The 16,326-nt window shown below is 42.2% G+C and overlaps 1 protein-coding gene across 2 annotated transcripts; it reads right to left on the reverse strand.

Moving 5' to 3' along the window:
* Window positions 1-2,040: 2,040 nt before the first annotated feature.
* Window positions 2,041-15,894, reverse strand: ZNF330 (zinc finger protein 330). Of its 2 annotated transcripts, XM_050330635.1 has the most exons (10): window positions 15,861-15,894; window positions 12,017-12,145; window positions 11,724-11,743; window positions 11,535-11,605; window positions 9,500-9,579; window positions 8,046-8,172; window positions 7,211-7,315; window positions 4,677-4,723; window positions 3,441-3,558; window positions 2,041-2,764 (listed from the first exon to the last, which is right to left on the reverse strand). In XM_050330635.1, the coding sequence occupies exons 2-10, from the start codon at window positions 12,134-12,136 to the stop codon at window positions 2,490-2,492; spliced, it is 963 nt and encodes a 320-aa protein (XP_050186592.1). In that variant the 5' UTR covers window positions 12,137-12,145; window positions 15,861-15,894; the 3' UTR covers window positions 2,041-2,489. The 2 variants fall into 2 exon arrangements, with proteins under 2 accessions (XP_050186592.1, XP_050186591.1); XM_050330634.1 differs by lacking the exon at window positions 15,861-15,894 and having other exon boundaries at window positions 12,017-13,259.
* Window positions 15,895-16,326: the final 432 nt, after the last annotated feature.

Genomic DNA, 16,326 nt, shown 5'->3' on the forward strand with positions numbered 1-16,326 from the left:
ACTGTACTAAATAAGCAGAGAAAGTGCATCATATCCTGCCTGTCTGGCCACAAACTGACTAACTCTGTTAGTAGAAAACACAGGCATGTTTGTCTGTTCCAGCCTGAATCCACCGGATTACTTTAAATCAGCTTAAACTTGCTTGTTTTGACCCCTGGAAGGCCAAGGCACTGCAGGTCTAATACCTGGACCCCATTTCCAGACAGGCTGACAGCACAGGCATTTTCAGTGGTATGAGCAGCAGCACTAAGGAAAAGCAAATAAATGTCCACTGAGCAGCGACCTTGCTAAATTACAGGAGGTAGCCCGAGCATCTGCTGCAGGCAGCACTTACAGTGGGATCATAGGAACACACATTAGCTCTGGAGTATTGATCCTGCAAGGATCAGTGGAAGGACATTTCAATGAGAAAATGAATAATTCTTTGCTCTGATTATGATGATTAATTCTGTTATGTCAGCAGCCTTTGGCACTGCCAGTGACAGCAGATTTCATAAGGGAAAATCCTAATTCAAGAGCCAAAAACTTTAAAGAGGAATTTTGTGCATTTTAAGAAACAATAAATTACACACAAGCAGCTATAATTTTACATATATGCAGAAACAGATATATTTCCTCAGTTCTGTATAAGACTTTGTACTGATGAGTAATTGTTTTGTATTTGGGACATCAGCCAGGATAAAAAACTGGCACTGTTGCTGGAATTGGCCAGCCAATGATGGACTCAACGTGGAAGTTTTTGGACCATATAAAGTTGAGCAGAAATTCTCTTGCAGGTGCCAATTCCACAAATAAGTGATCAGTGTTGAACTGGCAGGCATCCTGCTTCCCTCACTTCAAATTTGGTTATGCAAAAGACTAATCAAGACATCTATCAGGTACATCATTTAAGATGACTCTTTGCTAACACATGGAATTGGATGGCCCTGGAGTTTCAATCTTTGAAGGGGATTTGGCTTTCAGACAGTGCATTAAATGGTTTCCTCTCCAGTTCTGAAGGCATGCACTGACCAGTTGTGTTCCTTTCTCCCACAGACTTTTTTCCCTCAGGTGCCATATCCAAGTTGTGCTCTTTGTCAGTTTGTTTCTGTCTTGGATGCATTCCAGCTCTTGTCTTTCATGCATTTGGTACAAGATGCATTTAGGAGGGAAGTATTGATGCCAGGTTCCCCAACCCTGTTTTGTTAGGAGATGTTCATTTGGCACTCCTAACATCACTAAAAATTATTATCAAAGGGATATGCTCTGCCAACACATGACCTTTAGCTGTTAAGAAACAGTAGAGAAAGCACCACAAAAGCAGGTAATGCTATAATCAGTTCAGATATTTGACAGGTAACAAGAAATGGCTCTCTTGCATTAAAGCATGCCATTTAGAAAGCTGGAGCAGCACTTTAGGTAGCTGCCCTCATGTCGTGATCTGTCTGCTGTAAAACATTCCCCTAAAGAAAGAAAATAAATGCCACCACTTAGATCTGTACATTGGTAATTAACACGCTGACTTTCAGACCAGAATCACAGCAAACACTACTGCAGGTGTCACCTCCTTGCTCAGATGTGTTGATCACTTGCCCTGTACCAGCACCCTTGCACAGAATAATATTTGGACCCAGCATTTTGAACCCCATCTGTGTTTTCTCACCTTATCAATTCATATAGGGGTTTGTTTCCTATCTAATATTTTGGGAGGTGTGTATCATATGCAAGGAAATGAGTTGAAGGCTGGGCACAGAAGAAAACAGTCTCTTTTTGATCTAATGAGAAAGTGCCGTATAGATTTTTGTGGCAGAGAGGAAACATGAACATTTTTATTGCCATAAAAGTTTTGATTATCTGGGATGAACTTGTAATGACTGCATATAGCCCTACCAATTACTATCTAATACTAAAAATGCTGAAAGGGTGATGGGCAAGTACACAGAGAACTACATTGATCTGCCATACCTACATAAACAAGGAAGTTATTTTAGTGTCAATTCACACTTTGTATACAGCCTGCTTTTCAACTATTCAAGGGAGATCAATATTTATGACAGTTCATTAGAGAATGCAGTTGACTTTTATTGTGCAGACCAGAAAAAAATGCAGTCACCAACCCAACACTGCATTAATGTATGAAATCAGTTAACAAAATGATTGTAAAAATAACTTAATCTCTGATGAGCAAATGGAAGCAAGTTCTACAGCTCTCCCACATTCCTGTGTTGATATGAGAAAATGGCATTGAACCATTATACTCAGTAACTCAAGGACATGACCTTCTGCTGCTTAGGGGAACAAAAATACTCTGATTTTCTCCCCCAGTCCCAAAACCGTTGGTTCATATAAAAGAAAAGTCCCCCTTGGAGTTACAGCAGAAGTCCCACACTCTTAATTCTCTAACTTTGACATGTAAGTACCTGATAGAGCTATCCTACTGGTGCATACACAACTCAGTGAAGCATTGCTTGGCTCCTTCCAAGTGTTTTTAGCTTCCCACCATACTAGGCTTAATCTTCTGATTCCTCGTAATGTGCATACCCACTAGCATAGGTCCTTCCTAAATTCAAATTGCTGAAGACATCTGTGGTCTCAGAATCCGAATCCTTCACTCCCTCGTCATTGTCTTCATCATCATCTTCTGCTTCGTATTCGTCATATTCATCCTCACGGTCACCTGCCTCTCCAGCCTTGCTGGAGGAGAGGTTCTTCCAGTAGGCATCATAACCAGAAGCTCCATCTGCATCTTCTCCTCCAGTCTGTCGGCCAAACTTCAGGGAGCGCGCTGCAGGCAGAGAAAAACCATCACGTTCCCACCCCTCAACAGCAATCCCACATTTCTTTTCTATCCCTTTTTTCACTGCTTGAAGAGCACACCATGTTAGGCGTGCTCTGTTTTCTAAATCTGACATTTCCAGATTCAGTCCTTACTCTAACAGAACCTTTCTGCTGCTGCACACAGAAGTGCAGCCAAGTTTGTATAATTAGGAACTGCCCCCAGAGTATGTCTTCAGTTCTTAGGATAATCCTTTGGCACTCTAGCCAAGAAGACCTGCAACTTGGATGTGTGCTTTGCAGACACAATACCTAGGGTGATTTATTCAAGAGTGGTTGGGGTAGATTGTATATGTATCAAGACACATTTTGAAATTCATTAATCAGCTTCTTGTAGATGAAATAAGGATTTAAATGGTGACTTCTTTATTTTCATTTTTTTCCACAACTAAAATCTCAAACTAAACAAAAGCCTTCACTGTATTGGAATCAATTAATGATTAAGAATGAGACTGCTCAATTCTATAATTGAGAAAGTTTTTCCCAAAACAAATGCAGCAAAGCTGTGCAAAACAATTAAAAGTAACCAGATTTTACTCAGTGTTCCTAGGCAGAAAAATAGTCACCAATGGTGCTTGTTAGCTTGTTAGCACCAAGTGGCTTGTTAGCTAGAGAAGATGGCTTACTTGACATGCTCAGATCCTTTGTCTGCTGAGTTTCATGGCCACATTTAGGGCAAGGAGGCTCTTTTCCTTTTTCCTGCTTGAAGACCTTACTTCGCACATGGTCGTCACAAAAACAAGCCTGTTGGTTGAAGGGAGAATAAAAAGGCTAAATGTTTTAATCATAGAAGCATATTCTTCAGCAAGAAGCAAGCAAAAAAGCTGTTTTAACAGCAGCAGGGTTTTCTGGTTGGGATTAAAATTTAATGAGGTCTATCTGCAGTGGATGTGGGGTCTGTGCACAGCACAACCACTCTGTGCTGAATGTAGTTCCACAGCTTCCTGGGGAAGAGGCTGCATAAAAGTGCCAAAAAACAAGCAGAGAAAGTAATGTACTCCAGGGCTGGGTTGTAGTGCTGCCCACAAGGATCCTGGCAAACATGGGTTTACATTGACAAGCCTAAATAAAACACAATGAGATATTTGCCAGAACACAACTGTGCTCTGGCCTAAAGGCAAGAATTAGAGATGGAAAGTTCACATACTGAGCACCAGGGTACAGCAAAGATACCTGGAGAAAGGAACAGTTTGGAATATGCCATAAATGCCATGAGAGAGTGCAGGGAAACATATGAAGGATAAGAAGAGTAAGAGCAGGCAATGAACCAGCAGCTGGAGAAATCTGGGCAATGCTGACGATGAAGCAGGTGGAACTTTTTATACAAAATTACTTCTGAGTATGTAAAACCATGAGCCTGATGTCAACAAATTAGTCTGTTCACATGTAAAACTGGGTTAGCTGTGGAGATTATTTCTATTGGATCCAGGCTGCAGCAATTTCTGGTCAGATTGACTGTTAAACTTGACTGTTTAAAAAAAAGAACAGGTTTTTTTATGATTGTAGATCCACACTGGATCAAAACATATTTCAAAGCCTTGCCTTCTGTTCAAGGCCAAGGATTTGTTTTCTTGTTTTGTTTTGTTTTTTAAGCCCCAACATAGTACAGGCCCAATTTAAACTAAGAGGGCTGGACAAAGTGAAGATCGTCTCAGCTGGCGTAAGGATACACAACACTGGTTAGTGGTTAACAGGCAAGCACAGATAAAAGACCTTTTACCCCCAAGAGGTCTGCCTCCTAATATATAATACAAAGGTATATTTTTTTAATAATGGAGAGGAAGACATGACAAGACCTGATAACAGCCTTGGAGACCAAGGAGAATGAGCCTAAAATCACAGCTACCCAAAACTGTCCTTACCTTACAACGCAGGCACGAATGCTGCCCAAGCCTGTTACAGGACACACCTGTTGGAGAAAATCAATATGTCAAAGTCAGTACTTGGAAACTGCAGACCTGTGACGTGTTTAAAACCTTGTAAAAGTATGTAATACCGTTATTGAGGCATTTGTTTTTAATTCCCTGACATAACTGTACAATGGCAATGTGAATCAAGACATTTTACCACACAGAGACTTTTTTACTAGATTTTTTTCTCCAAGCCTAAGCCTCATGGCATTAATGTAATTTGACACAGGGGGAAAAAAAAATCAAGAGGGGAAAAAGTTTAATTATTTCTTGAGCTTATCAACTTTTAAAAACAGAAGTTTCAGAAAAAATTTGGTATTAAGTGATCGTCTTGTTTTTCTCACAACATCAAAACAAGGAGTGCTGGTGATCTGGGAACCCTTAAAGCTTACAAACTTCCAAACTTAGAAAAGTTATGTTCTGTATTTTCTGTCATATCATCTGGAAATGCACTTGATTGCACACAACTTCATATGAAAGTCTATCTGTGTTAAAGAACTGGACCTGGCACACAAACTGTAAAGAGCAAAATCAGTGCCCAAAATCTAACTTGTCTTGAGCTTCAAATTGTTTTTTTACTCCACTAGAGGGAGTACAGTAAAAGCAAACACTCATGAATTGGCAGAAACATGAAGTTGGGTGAATAGTTACTCCTTGAGAAGCAGTAATATGTATTTTATCAGTCTCTGTGTGAGTATTTATTCCCTTTCACCTTTCCTTGCCCCTGTGACAACGAAGTTTTTGAATAATAAATATCATGAGTTCTCCACATGAGCAGGACAGCCATGGGATTTAGAGGTCTGTCACGTGCTTAAAGATGGAAATGATAATGCATTTATATTTGTCATTTCTTGAGTATCTGCACTTTAAAAAACTTCTCTCAGATAGTGCTGGGAAGTAACACAACCCTTTTCACAGCTAGAATGGATTTAGACTACAATTGCATGACCACATCTAAAGTTCATGAATTCTGTAAAATTACAGGTTTTATAATCTTATTACCACACACTGACAAAAATCCTGTATCTCTACCAAGTCAGTGCTGTGCCAGAAAACATTGAATACAGTGAAAAAAACCTCAAAAAACTCTTTCCCTATTCAGGGTGTGATCACATCTGTGAATTAAAAGCTTCCAACAATCACTGAAAAAACATTCTTGTGGAACAGCTGTTGCTGCTTCAATATTGCTATGCAGGAAGGTATTCTGGCAGAATACATCAATGGAAGCTAAAGAAAGGCTCAGAGAATCGCTGGCTGGGAACAAAAGGGTGGGACATGAAAAAGAGGTAAGAGATTTCTAAAGACACCAACTGGAACATTGAAATCAACAAATATTCTGAACCAGGAGAGATAAATTAGGACAAGAGATTGGTCAGTTCTAAAGAAAATAATCTTAAGAGAAAGAGCACCTTCAATTTCTTACAATAAGGATTGAAAATTATTTTATAGTCGAAATACGGGCATACAAGTTTTGGAAAGGAGAAACAAATGTCCCATGGGATAAACCAAATAGTCATTAATGGTGGGTAGACAAGAAATACTTCTACAAAAACTTAGTTATTTCAAACATGCATAGTCTTGGCTTGTTGGTGTTTTGTTGTTTTGTTGTTTTTTGGGGTTTTTTTTAACTTCCCTTGAAATTTCCCTGTTTCAGCCAGAGGTGAGCAGTGAGTGAGCAAAGTCAGGCATTGCTATCGTGTCCTCTTACAAACACCAGTTTCAGTTTTGTCCACACAATTAATCGAAGTTCAAAAGGACATTGAGTCTTCAGCTACCTGTTCTTTACACAGTAAGAGTGGACATGTATCAACACTTGATACATTACTGACACACCTGTCCACTGGTCAGTGAGGAAATGAGGGCTGAAATCATGCTCTGGACTATTTTTGTCACTTCCTTCTGTGCTCACCATGTCCCCCCTGAATCAGATAATGGCCGCTGACTGAGTCACAGCCTTCCTCAGGACTTCAACAGCTGCCAACCCTTCACCAACACACAGGCCTTCCACAGCAACCTGGGAAAGTTCAGCCAGACTAACAGAGCTGGCACTGTTTGGGGCAGCTGTTTTCCATGAGGAACACGGATCTAGAAATAGCTCATCATAGGGTCAGAAGAGTGGAAGATAGCTCCTCCTGCCTGCAGAGCTTTGTGGAGTAAGAAAGCAGCATCAGCAGTCCAAGCCGTTTTGCTGCAGGCCCAGCCACTGCCAACACTCCCAACTTTGGCAGCTGCTGGCTCCTGCAAAGGCAGCTTCCCATGGGAGGCCTGCAGGAGCCTGGCAGGAAAACAACTGCCATGTATACTCTGGCATGGAGAAAGGTCAGAGACAAAAGTTCTAGTCTGGATAACTGGATACCAAGAGCTGGCATATACGAAAAAGGCAAAAGCTATTCAGGAAAGGTGACAGAGAGTATTCTGCAGCACAGAGGAAGCAAGTGGAGAGTCTGCTTAGCTGTGGTGAAAGGTACGATGAATAACTAACTTACATTTAAATGTCTCTGCTTCCAGAACTTGGCAGCTGGCTTGATGTTCAAACTGATCATCTTCACAGAGGAAATCATGGCAAAAAGAGCAGGCGAATATTCTGCCTCCTGAAAGATTTATCAAGGCAAAATAATCAGCAACAGGCACAGGCATCAAGTTCTGCTCTGCAAACAGTTTAGGCTGTAATGTTGACTGAAAACCAGGTCTCTCTTCTGTCACTAATGCTTCAACAAAGTCCTGAAATAGGCACTGCCATCCATTTTTACACTGACAAATACCTTGTTTCCTACAATACAAGACAGTATAAAGAGAGTATTACTTCTAGTACTTCTTTGTTTTAATTCAACTATAGCATTAAGTATTTTCCTTAAATCAGATCATATTCTCATCCAGTCCCCTTCCCTCCCATCCCCTTCCCTCTGATATAAGCTTGGAATAAACACTTTAAAGGATTCCACAAATGAAGACCAGTATGGTTTGCTAAGCAATTGGGAATCCAAATACCTGTGCTAGTGCAGAAGAACGGAGTGGGAATGGCAGAAGACTCTGTTGGCAATTTGATGCAGTGCTTAATTATGCAAATAATTAGGCTGATAGAACCATTATACTTTAGATGACACAATCATCCCTGACTTGAGCACTGTATGCTCTTAAACAGGTTGTTTACTTTCCCCAGTGCATAATGTCTGTTTTTAAAACGGGGAGAATCCTTGCTTTGAACAAACACACTTGCAAGGACTAATCAGTGAGGATTAAAAATGCTGTTAAGAATATAGGTGCAGTACTTTTTAAGCAAGGCAATTTATATTTTCTTGTTTTTAAATGTGAGCAACCTACCATGGTCCCAGACACTTCTTTCACACTCAATACACTCTGCATCTGCGAGAGGGCAGATACACGCGTGTGTGCTGAGGCACTTCCTCCCGTGACACACCCAAGCTTCACAGAAATCACAGATTGCACCCTGCAATTACAGAAAGATATCATCTCTGGACTTCTGCAATACCTAGAGAGAGACTCTGACTCCACAGTCCTCAATGTATCCTAGTAAATTCCTTCTTTCAGTGAGTTCATTTCGGTTGATATTTGGGAGAATACTGAACTGCATCTGCGTTCCTATCAAGCTGCTCCTCAGTTCATCTTGTTTGTTACTCATTTCTGCAGGACTAAATATGAGGTACAATAACTTGGTTTTCTCCTTTTTCTGTTTTTTCACATTTCTTTTCGTAAATTGTGTGCATGAAAATTTTGTCCTCCAGTTGAAACCTGAGATCCACAAAGGATAACAGTGTTCTGGCAAAACTGGAATTTCAAAAAAGACATGAAAAATGGCAATAGTTTCTTACAGCTGAAGTCACTCATTCACATTTTAAACCATGCTATATTAGAGCACATCCCTGCAAAGAGCAAACATCAAACAACTCACTAGAATACTTCTAGTGAATTAGACTCTTTAACTTTTCATTTTGATTAAATTACAAGATCTTTACATCAGCTATCCTTAGCTGTAGCATTTAAGAAGCCTCCTCATCCCATATGTAACTACCATGTGCATTACATGCACACAAAACTAAGGAAACAATGTGAATGCAAATTAATTGTTGAGGCATTCACTACTGCATGAGTGAATGCATGGGATGAGTTCAGAAACATCAGAATGTGAAGGCCAGCTGATGTTACTGAGAAAAGCTGACTGTCAATTGGAGGTGGAAACAGGACAGAGGTTTGGTCCACATAGCATTTAATCTAGAGGCTGTGACATGTCATACCTTGCTTTCCAGAAGGGAGACACTAACTTGTCCTTCTTAGAACAAAAATTCAAAGGCCTGAAGCTATGATTATCTCCTTTAAGAGCCCAAATGAGGGTTTATGTTAAGTAAAATTCCCTCCTAATGCTATGGAACAGATTCCTGTCTGTGACACTGATGATCTCTGCAATACTAAGACAACAGCAACAAAAGTCTGCAGGTTTTTGCAGAATGATCCTAGATTGTAACAAAGACTGAGAATTGGATATGGGGCATGTAAGCTCCAGTGCTGTTCATGCAGGTGCTTAGGGCCTGCCACCAAGAGCATCCAGGACGTGTTGGAGCTTGCAGGAGTTGAATCTAAAAATGCAAAATTTGGGTTTTCAGTACAAGGGAAAAATCAGATTCTTATAGTAAAATATGGGGGAAAAAAACTTGGCACGGTACAGGCTATCATTCCATAAATCTGTTCTATCTTCTTTCAGAAAGATTTGCACAAAATAACCTCATACTGCTAAAAAGGCTTTAATTTTGTATACATACCACCATTGCTAGTCCAGTACCATACACACCAGCATGTTTTATAACACAGTCTGAAGACTTCATCATGCATTTGGTTTTTCCTGTTTAAAATAAAAAGGCAAGCAACCATAAGAAAACTATGGGAAAAAAAGTAGAATGCATGTTCATATAAGAACAGCACTTCACTAAATACCTGAGCTCAACTGTAAATCTAGATAAAGTAATGCAAATAAAGATGTCTGAATTATTGCTGCATCCTGCAACCCACTTTCACATCTCCCTTAGGTTAACTTATTGTCTCTTTTCAGCCAAAACCTCTTGCCCTTGTACTGAGATAACATGGCAATGTGTTGGTCTTGCTCTATGTTTTGAGGCACTGGCAGATATGTCAAATGTCAAACCAAAGAACAAAACTAAGGCCAAAGTCAAGCAGTGACATCTTAAAACCTTGTACTTAAAACTGCTGCTGGTTCTGTTCCACCATAACAGCAGCATATGCTGTGTGCAAGGCACAAGAAAAAAACCCATGTGTTTAATTACTTGCAAGTACTTGGATACTTGGTTTTTTTGGTAGTTGGTTGATGTGGGTTTTTTTCTTTTTAAAAAAACGTAGATTAGTTTCTAGACAAAATAATTCACTTTGAATACAGGGGACAGGTAGGAGGAAAAGCCACAGCCTGCACCTAAAAGTCATTCTGACACAAGCAAGCAGCAAGGGTGACAATTTTCCCCTACTCCTCATCTCTGACATAAATAGCTCTACCAGAAAGATCTACACTCTGTCTGCAGTTATACAAGCAAAAAGATCTTGTAGTTAGCTCAGGCTACTGCAGTGGAGTTTTATCACTGATTCAAGCTGTGCTGCCATGGACCCCTTTGATGTCTCTGTTATTGCCTGCTTAGAGAAACCAACAGCAAGGTACTCCCTGCCCACCCACTCAAGGCCTGAAAAACCAAATTCTACTCTGAAGATAATTAAATCCCATCCCTCAGGGACTTCTCTAAGCAAGGTGCTGTTGGTTTGTAGTGTCTGTCCTCAGTGCTTGATTAAGCATTAAACAGCTCTGCTGGCCTTTGTTTGGAAAACCCTTGGATTCAATATAATGTTATGGTTGTTGGCAGGAATGCTTTTCCTCTAGAAAAATACTCCAGATTAAAATAAACTCAACACACAGGAGTCAAGTTCAGATGGGTACTGTAAGATAGAGAGCGCGTTTTTAGTTCTTCCCTGCATGATGACAGAAGGAAGACTTATGAAGGATGACACACCGCCAGTGCACACTAACAGCCTGGCTCCCAGAAATGCTCAACATCTGCAGGTCAAAACAAAAGCACTGGAAGCTGCAGATGTCAGCAGCTCTGAGAGTCACACAACAAAACAGCCAAATTACCTAATGACAAATTGAAAATCTGCAAGGATGTGTTGGAACAGTGAAACAACAAAATTCACCTCAGTAGGAAATTAATATCAACATCTCCTGCAAGCAAGCACCTGTTTAAAAACAAAGGACATCTTAGCCTGATTCAGAGCAGGGTTCCGTCACTAGGAATCCTTCTCTTCTATTTTCAAAGCATCAGCCCTCTAGCCCATAACATGAGCAGTATATTACATTGCAACCCCATGCCAGATGAATAATGTACTGCTGCTTTAATTGATATTGAACTGACAAGAAATTATATAATCCCTCAAAAAGCAGTATCTATTGGTGCCCTCCCAGCAGGCAGAGCACTCTTAGTTTTGCTGCCATTACCACAAAATACTCCACATGGTAAATGTATGGAAACAGTCAGATGTTCTCAAGCCCAAAAGGCAGTGAGACAAATTCTTCCAAAGATCAAATGCCCAGACTTGCAAACCTCTGGGGGTCAGAGGCATACACATTAGTGCATGATCAAACAAGGTCACTTCTCAAGGAGGGTATTCACAGCAGATTTAAAAGAACCTGCTGTGCAAACCACAAAGGTACTTTTAGACAAAGGTACTCTAACAAAGGTACTGGGAGTTTAACACCACAAACAGGACTAAGGACAGTTTTCATTCATTAATTCTACTCACCACATTGTGCACAAATGGGTAATTTCTGAACAGAGTTACAGAAGTAGCAAAAAGCTCTGTTCTTCTGTCGTCTAGGCACACGAAGAACCAAAAAAAAAAAAAGAAAGCAAGCATTAAAAAAAGACCTGTGAAATGTTTGAAACCAATTAATATTTAAACTACTGGTTTTAGAAGGGGAAAAATTCTTACCTTTGGCACTTATCACATTCCTAAAGAGAAGAAATAAAATACTGGTAATTATTTTCATTCTAGGTAAAATATAAAATTTGCAGACACCCACAGGGACTCTGAATTAAGTTATGACTAGGATACAAACTTTCTATTCAATATTATACATCTAATGCAAATGTAAGCTTAAATATAAAGGAGGAATAGTAGGAAGAACGACATTCTAGAGGCATTAAATACATTTATGTATTATCACTGGTTTAACATGATTTAAAATGAAGTGTTTTAATATAAAATACTTTAGGTAATTTTACCATTGAAGCATTACAAGGATGTTTGGCCAAATCTATGTTGGCTCTCGAAGCCCTTATCTGCTTTTCACGTTCTCGACGGTTCTCAGCTTTCTTACGAGCACCAGTCTTCTTTTTAGGCATATTCACTATCTGTGGGGGGAAAATAGGTATGTAATGAATGCACACAAAATTATGTATGTAAATATGAGGATACACATGACACATCCACTAAAATTGGATCTTGGAGTTCACAGGTTAACTGTGCTTCATCTCCATTCATTTCCTTTTCTGAAAGTTTCTTTTCAAAGGCAGAAAAAGGGGGCAGTCCATGAGGAAGAGCCATGTGATGAACCATAAAGAATCTTGTGATCTGAAAAAGACTTTGCTGTCCTCAACTTTCTGTTGAACTATCTTTGAAGTGTTTTGTCTTGAAAAAAAATGAAACCACTGTGTGGGCTTGTTTGCGATGGGCCTCTGGTTTTGGTTTGCTTTGTCTGTTTAATAAGGAAAATATTCAGCTCATCTCCTCTTTCACATCATATTCTCAGCAACAGCTTCAGTCAGTTAAGAAGCATTCTTCAGGTAAGCAAACAGTGGTGTACTGCAAAAATGCAAATTTCACACTTCATGAAGGCTGAGAAAACAAAATCTCATTATATAGATTTAAGAGCTATGACAAAGGGATGTTTGTACTCCTTATTTATCATTCTAGCATATTACCAATAATGAAGAGATGAGCACACATTGCTTTGAAGACACCACTGTTTTCCATAAAGGATTTACACTTAGTTAAGTCCATTTAGTTCCATTCTAACAGTCTAGGAGGGAACCAGTGCAACACAGCGGTGAGACCATCAGGCAAACAATCAGATCACTGCTCTCTTGCCATGTCCACAATGAACTGTGCAGTACTCACACATGCTTAGTTTACTTTGTGTTTATAATAAATTAGGCAAGGATTATCCTGACTCTATGAAATGGACAACAGAGAGATTCAAGGTGTGGCCTGATGTTAGAATTTCTCTTCTCAACACAGACACTTCCTTAGGCTCCATCTTTATCATCTCCTTATTTCTGACGATGTAACTGTTGTTGGTGTCCTGTTCTAAACCAGATACAGGTTAAAAAGAAAACTAAAAACAAACTAACCAGCACCGCCAAGGCCCAGATTAGCACAATCTGATGGGGGAAGACAGTCAAAGGGGCAGCAGGGGTGTTTGCTTAGCAAGCATGGGAATGAGAAAGCAGCTAAGGATGAGGTGATGATCTCTCCACTGACAAAAAAAAAATTGGCTGTTGTAAAAAAATACTCTCAAGTCTATGAACCCACTTCTTTGTGTGGCAGCTACCAAATCACACTTCCTTGCAGACAACAGGATGGCTGGATCTTTCCAAATGGTTAGCTCTTATTTTGGTACTTCACCAAAAGGTGCCTTTTCTGTTTTGAAAATCTGGCCTCTCCAGCAATCTGCCCCAACACACACTGCACTTGTACAACTAACCCACAGTTCCTTCAGCTACAAGTACACCAACCAGTGCTCCTTGCTCTGCCTCTGATTTCTAAACCTGCAGAAAAACAGAAAAACACCTTCAGACAAGTGGTAACTGAGACTCAAGTGTCATCTTAACATCTCAATCTCCACTTAAGGAGTTTGAAGAAAAGCACTGCAGACTTGGAGCCTGGCAGAAACTGGCCCACATGATGAGACAGCTCTGCTGATTCCAGCAGGGTCTGTGGGTGGATATCAGGGCCACTGGCCTGATGAAGTGAGAGGTACCTGCTCTTCCCAGCCGCATCCCTAACTCCAAGCAGACATGCATGCTACCATCCATAAGGATAGTTGCAGCATCAACAGGCAGCCAATTCTAGCATCTTAAACTTGGAAGAAGAATTAGTATCGCTGTTCAAAAGGTCTTATAAAATAAACCAAAGAATCCTAGCTTTCCTGAACACAGAAATATATCGTCCTCACCAAATACTAAAATTTGGTTTTGATAGCACACATAAATCAGTTTTCTCACCCTGTAGCATTTTGCACCGTGTTTAAATCATATTAGTGTCATATTTTGTAGTCAAAATTATATTGCTGTGCTGCCTGCTGGCAACTGTCATCATTCTAGAGCGTGACATTTCAGTCCAACATGAGGCTGCACACTAATTTTCAGACCACTCAAATGCTGATTTAACAACAGAATCTAATGGTTAGTATTTATACCTTGACTTCTTCACATTACCTCATAATCCAAAGCGTCAAAGTGACAAACTGTTTTCATGAAAAGCACTGCCTTGATGACTACTGAGGACACAGGTTATTAGAAACCTTCTAGATGGCAGCTTTTACAAAGCTGCACTAAACTAAGTAACAACAGAACTGCAATGTCAGGTCCTTTTAACAAAGCTATGGAGTCAATCCAGGCTTTCAGTCACCACCCAGTAACAACAACCCTGGTTCCCTCCTCAGCCCCAGAGGGTATGGCCATGCTTCCCAGTGAGGTGTGGCAGCCCTGAACTGGGAAGAGTTCTGCAGGAGGGTGTTTTCTCCACTTGAAGTTTCCTACGTGGGAGCAAAATGCTGGGGCCAGAGCAGCAGCTGCAGGAGTGAGATGGCTCTCCAGCTTCAGGGCTGATGCTGTGGCACAAGAAAGCACAAGAGTTCAGATACTGGAAGTGGTGTCAGGGAAGGTTTGGGTTGGGTATCAGAAAAAGGTTCTTCCCCTGAAGATGGTTAGGTGCTGGAACAGGCTCCCCAGAGAAGTGGTCACAGTTCTAAGTCTGACAGAGTGTGACTCTTGGGGATGGTCCTGTGCAGAGACAGGTATCAGGAGGCTGTGTATGAGGTGAATAGCAGCTCAAAGCAGAAGCCCTGCTATGTGTCATGTGAGTACTGGTCCCCAGCACCATGTTCCATCCTGTAAATTTTCACCTCTTGTTGCTCATGTGCTGCATTATTTGCTGAGGTAAACACAGGCAAAGACCACAGGCAGAGCTCCCACCACAGCTCCAAAGGCTGTCTGTGTATTTTAACTGATGGCTGTGCTGTGTGAGATACATCAACAACGTCTGGCATCCAAGTTCTGCTGGAGTCACACCATGCCTGTGCCTTCTTGTTCCTTGGGGAGGTCCCAAAGACACACACTGACTGCACCAGCAGATTTCTGGGTCTCCTGTGCTGAGCCTTGTGTTGTACTCTCTTTCGCTACAGGAACCACATCATGAAGAGCTGAAACAAGCAATACATTGGTGGGGCAGGGGAGCTGTCGGGTTACCCTTGTCATCCCACAAGCACCAACACCCGAAAGAGGCTTTCTGTACTCCAAGCCTTCTTGTACTTGACCATCAAACACCTTCTACATCACACGTACTCCGAATCTGTTCTACCACTCATACAAAAATTACAGCGTCAAAAAAAAAAAAAAAAAAGAAGTCCGCATTAGCGGTAGTTCACAATACTTGTCCCGGCACTGTGATTTGCCGTGACCTACTCCATCTTTCGGAAGCAAGGCGGCTACAAACTGCACCGCGGGACCGCAGCGCCCGGGGACTGCCGCGCTGCTCGGCGCCCAGGACGGCCGGGGGGGCTTCCTCAGGCACATCACCGGCACATTCCCTGCTCGGCAGCGGCGAGCCCTGCCACGGCATCCCGCTGCCAACCTGGACGGCCGCGCTCCGTGCTTCCAGGGACCTGGACACGGGGGAGCCAGGCGCCGCTTCGCTCCCTAGGGCAGGGAAGCCGCGGGGGACCGGGACCCTCGGCGCCCCTAGCCCACCTCTGATCGCCCCCAGCCCTCCCTGCCACCTCCCGCTCCCCGTTCCCACGTCCCTTTCGCCTCTCCCAGCTCCCTTCTCCCCGTTCGCCGCTCCCACCTGGCTCGGGCGGCCCTGCGGAAGCCGGAAGCGCCGTGTGTCCGCGGTGCGCTGCCCGCCCGGCCCGCGCCGCCCGGCGCGAACGTTCCGGGGGCCGCGCCCGGGGGGAGCCGGGAAGGGAGGCGAGAATCCCAGGGCAGGGATCCCGCCCTGTGCCCCCGCGGGATCGCAGGGTGCCCGCGGGCAGGGAGCCGGGAAACGGCGGGTTTTGGCGCTGAGGGAAAGGTGTTGCCAGAGTTTTGGAGGGAGGCATCATGAAACAGGAGTAGTTGGCACCGGGGGCTTGTGTGCTACGAAGCGCTTGGTGTTATGACGAGAGCTGCACCGGCCTGCACTTCTATCTTCTTCGATTAAAAAAGGGACACCTTCCACTAGACCGGCTTGCTCAGAGAACCATCCAGCCTGGCCTTGAACACTTCCAAGGATGTGGCACCCACAGCTCCTCAGGGCAAGCTGTGTCGAGGCC

Source organism: Myiozetetes cayanensis, unplaced genomic scaffold (assembly GCF_022539395.1).
Source record: "Myiozetetes cayanensis isolate MyiCay16 unplaced genomic scaffold, myiCay2020 scf42, whole genome shotgun sequence".
Taxonomy (NCBI): domain Eukaryota; kingdom Metazoa; phylum Chordata; class Aves; order Passeriformes; family Tyrannidae; genus Myiozetetes; species Myiozetetes cayanensis.

What these genes read in the sequence shown, in the direction of transcription:
- ZNF330 (XM_050330634.1), bottom strand. Translation starts at nt 12,220, where the DNA reads ATGTGTCATGTGTATCCTCATATTTACATACATAATTTTGTGTGCATT. An exon ending in ATCCTTGTAATGCTTCAATG is followed by an intron (nt 11,744 to 12,016) that starts GTAAAATTACCT and finishes TCTTCTCTTTAG; the next exon opens with GAATGTGATAAGTGCCAAAG. An exon ending in ACCCATTTGTGCACAATGTG is followed by an intron (nt 9,580 to 11,534) that starts GTGAGTAGAATT and finishes TATTTTAAACAG; the next exon opens with GAAAAACCAAATGCATGATG.